At 32.7% G+C, this 10,502-nt stretch overlaps 1 protein-coding gene across 1 annotated transcript in view; it reads right to left on the bottom strand.

Moving 5' to 3' along the window:
- Window positions 1–10,502, bottom strand: part of COL24A1 (collagen type XXIV alpha 1 chain) — a 407,511-nt gene that overhangs the window by 228,563 nt on the left and 168,446 nt on the right. The window contains exons 15-18 of the mRNA XM_044674850.1: window positions 9,340–9,393; window positions 9,211–9,255; window positions 8,811–8,864; window positions 8,361–8,414 (exon numbers count right to left, since the gene is read on the bottom strand). Coding sequence (XP_044530785.1) covers window positions 8,361–8,414; window positions 8,811–8,864; window positions 9,211–9,255; window positions 9,340–9,393 — 207 coding nt within the window. The remainder of the gene's footprint in view (window positions 1–8,360; window positions 8,415–8,810; window positions 8,865–9,210; window positions 9,256–9,339; window positions 9,394–10,502) is intronic.

The following is a 10,502-nucleotide window of genomic DNA, read 5'->3' as shown; positions in this document are numbered from 1 at the left end:
GTGACTTGCCCAGGGTCACACAGCTGCGAAGTGGCTGAGGCCGGGTTTGAACCCAGGACCTCCTGTCTCTAGGCCTGACTCTCACTCCACTGAGCTACCCAGCTGCCCCCTATATAATCTTTTATAGCTTAGTCAGTTAAGTCAATAAGCCAGTAAGCAATTTATTAAGCACTAACTACTCATTAGAACTATATTAAGTACTAGGAAAATAGAGGAAAAAGAATGACAAGCAACTTACATTCAAATGGGTAAAGACAACATTATAGAAAGAAGCTGAAGGGGATAGGAAGAGGTTAGGGTGTGTTGGAGCCAGTTTATACCAACTTGCAATAGTCAATTGTTAATTTTCCATTGTGAGTAATCAGAACTCAAAAATTGGCAAAAGCTACATATAAGGACTCAACTTATTGTTTTGTAGATTGTCTAGACTTAAAGAATATTGGGAAAAAATGATGATTATAAAGATTAAACTTAAAAGTAATTCATGTAAACATTTTTCCTCAAGAGAACTAGTCTTTAAATTTTTTCCAGTATACTCCTGAGAGAAGATTACTATTTTTGGGCATGATGAAAAAGAAATCTAGAGAAAGAAGTGAAAGTGGATGACCTGGGACCTTATTTACAAAGGAGATTCTTGGAGGAATTTACCAATCCAAGTAAAGAGTCATAGGGACAGAGAGATATTCAAAGAATGATAATGCTACTGGGGAATAGTGGGAAAAGAAGTCAAGAAAGTCAGGAGTGGGATCAAGAGATAAATGAAGGAATGAGCCTCGTATCCACCACACCATATGGTGTGAAATGTTCATTTATGGCTAAATTCTGGCAGATCATTGTCCTTTTTTCCCCCAAGTACTATTTTTTTTTAGTCAAAAAGTGAATCTTTATTTAGTAAGAACTGGGGTAAGTTGATCTTTGGATTCATTTAACACTGGGCTTGATTAGGTTGATTTGATTCTGTAAGTTCAGTACCTGATCTATTCCAATGATTTATCATTTTTTTATTAGTATCAAATTATGATTAATCTTTTGTAACACAGTTTAAGATCTGGTTGTGCTAGGCTTCTTTCCCTTCCATTAAAAAAAAAACTGTTTCCTTTGAAATTCTTGAACTTTGGTCACCCATAAGAACTTAGTTATAATATTTTATAGCTCTATAAAATATTCCTTTGGTAATTTGATTAATATAGCATAAAAAAATCAATTAATTTAGGTAGGACTGCTATTTTATTATACTGGCACAGTCTACCCATGATCAATTAATATGTCTCAGATTATTGAGGTCAATCTTTATTTCTCTGGAAAGTATATTGTAATTTTATGCATATTATTTCCATATGTCTAGGTAGATGACTTCCCAAGTATTTTATGCATTTTGTAGTTATTATAAATAGAATTTCCTCTTTATATCTCTTGTCGCATTTTGTTGGTTATGAATAGTAATGCTGATTAATTATGTGGATTTATTTTATTTCCTGAAATTTTGCTGAAATTATTGGTTTCAATATATTTTAAATTGATTCTTCAGTTTTTTCTAAGCAATCATCAAACCATCTGCAAAATGTGATAATTTTCTTCTTCTTTACCTATGTTTATTCCCTCAAATTGCTTTTATTTTTCTTATTGTTATAACTAGTATTTTAGTACTATATAAAATATTTGTGATGATAATGGATATCCTTGATTTACTCTTAATGGAAAAAAATTCTAGTTTATAACCATTACATATGTATAACTTGCTATTGGTTTTAGACAGACACTATTTATCATATGAAGGAAAGGTCCATCAAAGTATATGCTTTTAGTGTTCTTTTAAAAACATAAACAGGTGTTGTGTTTTGTCAAAAGTTTTTTCTGAATCTATGAACATTTTAATAAGATTTCTCTTGTTCTTATTAGGTTTTATTTGATTTATAGTTTTCCTAATATTGAATCAAGCCTGAATTCCAGGCATAAACCCAATCTACTTATGATTTTTGATATATTGCTATAGACCTCTTTGTTAATATTTCATGGATGCCTAGTAGACATCTTAAACTAAAATGTCCCAAATGGAACACATTATCTTCCCCATTTCCAGAACCTTCCTCCTCTCCTACCTTCCTTTTACTTTACAAGACATCCTCCTCCCAATTCCACAAGCTCACAATCTAAGAATTAACTACTCTTTAATTTTTTCATAGAATTCACTTGTAAATTCATATGTTCCTGAGGTTTTTTTTCCTATGAGATCATTTATGTTTTTTTTTCTATTTCTTTTTCTGAAGCTGGATTATCTAAATTCTCTAGTTCTTTTTCGGTTAATCTGGGCATTTTAAAAAATATTCATATTGTTTCAGTTGGCTTCATGGGCATATAGTTATGCAAAGTTGTTTCTAATAACTTTCTCTGCTTCTTTTTCATTTGTTTGAAATTCTCCTTTCATTAACAATAGAAAAAGCAAACAAACACATTGAACATTTGATTTAAAAAATTGAAACACAAAAATTCTAAACTAAATAATAATGTAGAAATTATTAAATCTATATTAAAAATTAGAAAAATTGAAGGCAAAAATGATGATATAATAGATAAAATTGGACCTAATTTTTAAAGAAAAATGTACTAAAATAGAAATCTTCCTAGATTAAAAAGTAATTTGAAAATAAATTGTTTCTATCAGAAAGGGAATTGAAGTAATTTTCAAATACTGAAATAGAGAAAATTATAGAAACTATTTTGTCCAATTATATGATAATAAGATTGTAAAGGAAATAGATAAATACTTCCAAAAACTGTGATCCATTTATACCAGTTACTAGTCTTATAACCCCAATTAGCTCAAAAAAGAAAAACACCTCATAAAACAAAATGTCTATAGTAGCCTTTTTTTTTAATAGTAAAAAGAACTAGAAAGAAAGAGAGTGCCCATCATTGGGTAATGGAAAAAGAAATTATGGCATATGAATGTAATAGAATATTATTTATCATAAGAAAGATGAATTGTTTCTGAGAAACTGAGGAATTCCTACATGAGTTGATGCAGAGTGAAATGATCAGCCTCAGAAGAACAATTTATATAATAACATTACAAAGAAAAATAACTTTGAAAAACATGAGAACATTGATAGATGCAATGCCTAGCTATGCTGAGGACTGATGATGAAGCCTGGTACCCACATCTTGAGAAAGATAATATCAACCCAAAATTCAGAAAAAGAAATCTTTTTTTGAACATAATGATTGGAGATTTTGTTTTTACTAACTATGCATATTTGTTACAAGGAGATTTATTTTTTAAACTATGCTTTCCTCAGTAAGATGGATGAGTAGAAGTGTGAGGGTGAATACAGATAGGTTATGGAAAAAACAGAATCATTAAGGTATTTTTCTAATGTAGAAAAAGAGCAGGAATAAGGTCATACAAAGTATTTTAAGCAAGAAAGTTTTGAAAGCTATGAGTTGAAATTATATAATTAAAAAGAAAAGCAAGGTATATGTATAAATACTTTAATTTTATGTACAATGCTTTTTTTTCTCGTCTACAATGTATAGGGAAATGTCCATTTTACCTGGTGTTTGTTAAATTTAAAATAAGATTTTTAACTGAAATTTTAAAAAGAAGGGTAATATGAGGAAAGTCTTCAGTGTGCTTATAGAAAGAAAATAATGAGAAGTACAATGGATAAACAAACACGAATTGGTTTTAATATTCATTTCTAGAGGAAACAATGAAATTTACTTAATCACAGATTTCTTGAAGCATTGTGATATATGATTACTTCGGTTTGTTGTGAGTAAGATTAGATTAGTTGGTTATTAGGTATTGATTATATATTGATTAGGAAGTATCTAGCCGGAAGGAGCTGGAGCTGGGAATTCCAGGTTGGAATGAAGGAGGAGGAAGTCTCTCTGTGCCCTGTGTGAGGACTCCATTAGTGGTAGGCAAAAACTGTTGCCAGCCTGGGAGACCTCAGAGCAAAGGACACCCTGCTTCCTGATTTCCCCTGGGATCCTGTGTGGTGTGGCATCTAAGAAAAGGACAAGATCTACAGAGCCAAGAGAGGAGGAGAAGTTTGAAAACTGGAGGACAGGGCAATAGTTTGAGAACCTGTTGCAAGATCTCTTCAGTTTACCATAGTAACTGGAATGTAGTAAGCACTTAATAAATCTTTGTTGTCCTATTGCCTCTTCCTAATTTTCTTTCATTATTTACCTTGATATTCTCAAATACTTCCAAATGTTTTTTAAAGATTATTTTATTTCATTTTATATATTCTTCCTCTGAAATTTTGGTGTCATAGCATTAAACAAAATAATTCGAGTAGCCCATTTTTAGAATATTAGTTTAGCCTATTCATGCACAGTAAAGGTATTCAGTTCTTTCAGTCTTCTTTTAAAAATAACTCTGTCTGTCTGTCTGTCTGTCTCTCTCTTTCTCTCTCTCTCTGCAGATAGATATAGATATAGAGATATAGATATGGATGTAGATATAGAAAGTGTGTGTGTGTGTGTCCTGTGCAAATATGTTTTACTTGTCTCGTGATAGGTTCATTCCTATATGTTTAGTAACATTATTTTAAAAGGGTTTCTTTATTCATCCATTCTCTGCTTTCAGGATTTTGTCAGTAATATACAGAAAGGCTTATTATTTCTGAACTTATTCCGTAACCTGCTAGAATTTACTAAAATTATAAATTATCTTGATTAATTCTTAATTAATTGTTTAAGTAAAACATGTTATCTTCTGATAGAGAAAATTTCACCTCTAAATTGGCTATATTTATTCCCTCAACATCTTTTTCTTGTTTTCTAGGTTCACCTAGGAGTACTTCAGTTGGGTGGCACATCAAATAGAGCCCTGGCCTTGGAGTTAGGAAGACCTAAATTTGAATCCAATCTTATTCACTTACATTAGATAAGTACTTAATCTCTATGCCTCAGTTTCCTCACCTATAAAATGGAGATAATAAAAACGCCTCCCAAGATTATGTGGATCAAACAAGACTATATTTGTAAAGTGTTTGCAAACTTTAAATATCATATATGTTCCAGCTGCTATCGTCATCATCATCTTTTTTTTATATAATGACAAATGAGAGTAGACAATGGACATCCTTATTTTCCCCTTAATCTTAGTTATAGATCGCTTTGATACTAATTTTTTGTTTTTAATTTATTTAGATTATTATGAGATTTTTGAAGTACTGAAGGAGCAAGGCTTATACAAAATCTCTCACTCAGCCATGATTCCTGAAACCCTTTCTGATTTAATCTATACAAGTTATTTTACATGCACATTTTTGAAAAAAAAATCTTTTGTGGATACTGAAATATTTATTTATACATACATATGTGCATATATATCTATATAACCACATATTATTATAAGCCTGGAAGACTCAATGAAAAGTATAATCTCCTTCCTTAAGAAAAGAATAATTCTTAAGTATTCCATTGGGATAATTTCCATTATTTTTCAAAATTCCAGAGAAAGAAATTCCAGATGCTCCTTCCCTAACCTTTAAAAATATTTAACAAACCTCAAGATCAGGAAATTCTTTCTTATTAAATAAAAATGCTCACATTGCAGATTAGACCACTTGGGAATAATATCATTAACAGGAGCATTATGAATAATAACAAAAAATGGGAGAGATTTAAAATAGCAAAGATTATGTCTTTGGTGGTCTGTAAAGATGGTAAACAAATGTTTTAGGGAGGAGTTAAGTTATTTGGTCAGGTGTGTTCGTTTCTTATTGTGACACTTGGTCCTTTTGAACAAAACATTCTTTGAACAGGTGTTTGAAGACAAAGTTTTCAGACAAAATATCTTCTAGGCTATTTCTTCAAGGTCAAAAATCAATGTAAAAAATTATAGAACAAAGATACTTTAAGTTCTTTTTTTGTATTTCCCTAATCTATGATCCCATTATAGCACAAACTTTTTAAGGTGGGATATTAAAGAGGTGAGAGCAAGTAAGTCATTTCACCACACATCATCTTTCCTCTATAGCTGTGGTGGTGAGCCTCTGGCATATTGCCAGAGGGGACACTCAGAGCCCTTCTGGGAATGGGTAGTTCCCAGAAGTTCATTACTAGAAAGCCAGAGGGATATGGGGCAGGGCTATTCCCTTCTCCCTCTCCACAGGCATCTGAGGACATTTCTCATATCACCTGCCCCTCTAAAAGGTTCTCCATCACTGCTCTATAGTATGGTACAGGATAATAGTTCTAAAGAGAAAGAAAAATATAGTCTTGGATTTGGAGAGGCTCTAAGAGATCATTTGGTTCAATCAATCAATAATTAAGCATTTCTTAATCACCCATTATGTACTGGGTACTATATTAGGCAATGGGAATAGAAAAGCAAAAGTGAAACAGTTATGTTCTACTGAATGTTCAACTTGTTCACTTTACAGATGACATGGAATCCATGAAAGGTTAGGTGATTTAGCCAGGACTCCACGAGAGCTGGCACCAGAGTCCAGCTGTCTCCTAAAATTCAGTCCATTATTATTTCACAATTACATGCAGCTTGCATGATTTGGATAAAAAATATGAATACTCTTTTGGGTATACCTGGTTTGAATAAGCCATTATATCAAAAGCTCTCAAAAGAATATCATGGAAGCAATCTCTCATTCCTGGAAAGCACTACTTTTGTATTGTTGAAGGTTTCCCTCCAATCCTTTGAGGTTTAAGTCAGTGAAATTTTCCTTGATTTGCTTACCTAATGGCCATTTTTTACAAATTTTCCTTGAGTACTTTCACTTGATTTTTCCTTAGTTGTCATCAAACTACCTTACACTGTAGTATGTATGTATATATGTATGTATATACATACACACACATGAAATAATATGTAAGCTTTTTAAGAGTATGAACTATACCTCCCACATAGTACGCACTTTATAAATATTTGTTCAGGTCAGCTCATGTTATTATCACTTATTTGGCTTAAATAATATATTACACCTTCTTTGCCTTCCCTCTTTGCATCAATGGTCAAATATATATTTTTTTAATCCCTGAAAAATCCCTACATTAAATATTACTATAGAATATAAGAGCAGGATTCTTCTTCAGTTTCTGGAAGTTCCTACTTTGTTGGCCAGTTATAGATTTGAATATATTCTTGTAAATCTGAGTTCACAAACCTTCTTTGGGGGGTTTATTATACTTCTATAAGCATTCCCACTTTATTTAATAATAATAATTATCATGTCCCTTCAGGTTTCACAACACAATTATATTCATTATCTCATTGAGCCTTATGACAAAAGCATGGATCATTATCCCATTTTATGGATGAAGAAATTGAGGTTGAAAGAATCAGTTTTTTTCAATATCATCAATCTGGTATTAGAGGAAGAATTTAAAACTGTTTCTCAATCCAAGTTCAGAGCTCTATCAGTCACAATATCATGGAATTTACCAAAAGTTCATAGGTAAATTGCTTTGATGCCTGTCAAATAGGCAGTTTTCAAGGTTGGCAGATGATCCTTAAGATGAGGGCTATTTCCACAGGCCACTATCAGGAAATGTTTTATTATCTTTTGGGGATCATTCAACCATAGGAAATGCCTTTGAAATGCAATTTCAGGAAGCTGCATAGGATGGGATAAAATCAAAGATTTTTAAAAAGCTAATATTATACAGCCTGTGGGTCCTTGACCCAATGTTGCTATCATGTCTTTATAAAATGAAACATGTGTAAATTTTTCAGGGGAAGGGAAAGGGCTGTTTCTCTAGAGGGCTTAGGAGAACCACATGCTGTGTTTGTATGAATTGTAGAGATAGGAGTAACTTTGATTTTTATAACTGTTTTGACTTTGCAAAATGCTTTCATTAAAATTATATGATCTTATTCTGTTAATTGTGGTTCTGTGTTTGTGGAACTTAATGTGTTGTTTTAGATAAGAAGTCTCTCTCTTTCCATCACCGAATGCCCAGGGACTATAGGAAGATAAAGACTAGTGTCCCTTGGCCAAAAGAGTCAGTATGAAATGGTATCTCTCTTGAGGATTAGTTACTTGGAAAAATCAAAATATCATTATTTAAGATAATGTCTATTTTCTGGTTCACAAGAACAGATGATTCGAATTAAACACTCCTTTTAATATGTCATCTCGGGGAATACCACAACCCACCAAAGTCTTTAGGGTTCATAGAAACTTGGCTTTGGCCTGGACCAAAAGGGGACTGGGGAACAATAGTCTATGGAAGATGAGCTAAATACTGAATTAGCTGAGGATAGGAAAGGCAAGACTACTGAGATCGAAACCCCTAAATAGCTGCTAAGACTAACGAGTATAAAGATCCATGCCGTGACTTGCATTGATACAATCAGAATGAACAAAGTTGAAGTTCAAACCTACAGAAGGTCCTGGCTTTCCTCTCATCCCTGGTGGTCCTGGCGAACCAATGGCTCCCTAGAAGAAAACAGTAATTCAGAAAAGAGAGAAATCATCACACCACAAAAGGCAGCTATGGCCTTATTTTTGAATGACACCCACAAAATGCATCACAGCAGTAGATGGAATTGAGATACGTTTCAAAGAGGCAATTTAAAATCACATTCCTTTTTCATTTGAGTGTTGTCATATTCAGGATCAAAATAAGATTAGAAAAAACCCCCAAATCAGCATTACAACATATTTCCTAATTTTTACAAACTAGTGAATTTGCTATCCAAATCAAGTAAGAATTTCATTGCCTGATATGCTTAATGAAGATACATATTATGCTTTTTCCTTTCAAAAAGCTTTTCTATATTACATTTCACTGGCTTTGATCAACTTATAAAGAAATTATTCCACAAAAATTACCTTGTCTCCAGGGTACCCCAGTTCTCCTGGATCTCCCGCCATGCCTTGTTCACCCTAAACAACACAGTATTATTCACAGGCAGACACTAAATTTAAAACCATTTTTTAAATTTGCAAATATATTCACAAAGATTCATTTGGAAAATTGTATTTGCAAAGGTGACAGTATCATAAGGACAAAAAAATCAATTCAACTGAGCCAAATATGAATCATTCTTTAATTCTTATAGACTTGAAAAGCATCCATTAGCAAGAAGACATATGACTCAGGGTTTAAGTGAAAGCTGGTAAATGAAAATGCTATTTTGAAAAACATTTTTTTAAAATTAAAGCAGTAAAAAAAAAGCAAAGTTTAAGAGGAAATGAATTATCTCTATGGTAATGGAAATATTTAGATCACCTTATCACCTTTGATTCCAGGTTGCCCCATATTTCCTGGAAGACCCTAGAGGAAAAAATGTTTTGATTGTAACTCTTGATATCAAAAATCAGTCAAAAGGGGATATCACTTAAATAATCAGAACCATACCATAGGCCCAGGAATTCCAGAAGGTCCATTTGCTCCCACAGGGCCAGCAGCACCCTGCAAGATAGTTTAAAAAAATGAATCCTATTAAGTGTCTAGTAAGATAATAAAAAATTATTACACAAATACATGGTTCAATGAATCCCTGACTCTGGTCAAATTAATTTAGCCTTTGGCTTCTCAGACATTCTTTGCACTTTCCTCTCTCTAGCTAAGGTGGTAGTGATAGGACTGTGGATTTGGAATCAGGATATCAAGATTCAAATCCTCATCCCACTACTACCTCTGTGGCCTGGAAAAGTTAGCAAACATCTTTTTACCTCAACCAGCTCATCCATAATTTATATATATACATACATACACACACACACACACACACACACATATATATATATATATATATATATATATATATATATCTTTTAGCTTGAACTAAATTCCACAATCCTCTTGGTCTGTCCAAATCCTACCTATCCATCTAGAATTCCCATGAAGCTTTCCTTTGCTATCATAGCTAATAATACAGTCAAATTTTAGCAGAGATTTTGCCTAGACTGAGCTTTCCTGTGCCTTTGATGACTTTCTGCCCTATAATATTCTTTCCTGTTTACTGTTAATTCCTTACAGACAGTGACTTTTTTCATCTATATTTCCCTAACAGGAGAGCCAGTGTAGCATAATGGATAGAGTCAGCTTTGAAGCTGAGTTCTGAGTTCAAGTAACAGCTCTGACAGATGGTGGCTGTGTGACCTTGGACTACACATTTATGTTAATGGTACTCTGTCTTGGGGAAGAGAGTGGGAGGAAGAGAGTAAGGGAGCGGGGTTGGGAAAGAGAGAGAGAATTAAAGTCAAATTTAAAAAAAATTAATTCTAAAAATTGTTTCACATGTAATTGGGGGAAAATAAAATATATTGTCTTAAAATTTTTGTGGCATCCTAGGCAACAGTGTAAGACTAAGACGCAGAAAAGACATTAGCCTCTATTGGAAGGAGATTCCATATTTAGAAATGGCCTGATTCAATTAAATTTCAGTTTCCATGTTTATCTTAGACATAATTGGTTTTAAATGAATTTTTATTGAATCAGTACTTTGACAAAGGTCAAAATAGATAGGCAATACTGTGACCCTTTCCTATCGAAAAAAATAACTATAATTTCTGCCA

This window comes from Gracilinanus agilis, chromosome 4, assembly GCF_016433145.1.
Source record: "Gracilinanus agilis isolate LMUSP501 chromosome 4, AgileGrace, whole genome shotgun sequence".
NCBI classification, from domain to species: Eukaryota; Metazoa; Chordata; class Mammalia; order Didelphimorphia; family Didelphidae; genus Gracilinanus; species Gracilinanus agilis.
Note: the sequence above shows the minus strand (reverse complement) of the source record. Positions and strands in the feature narration are given on the sequence as shown.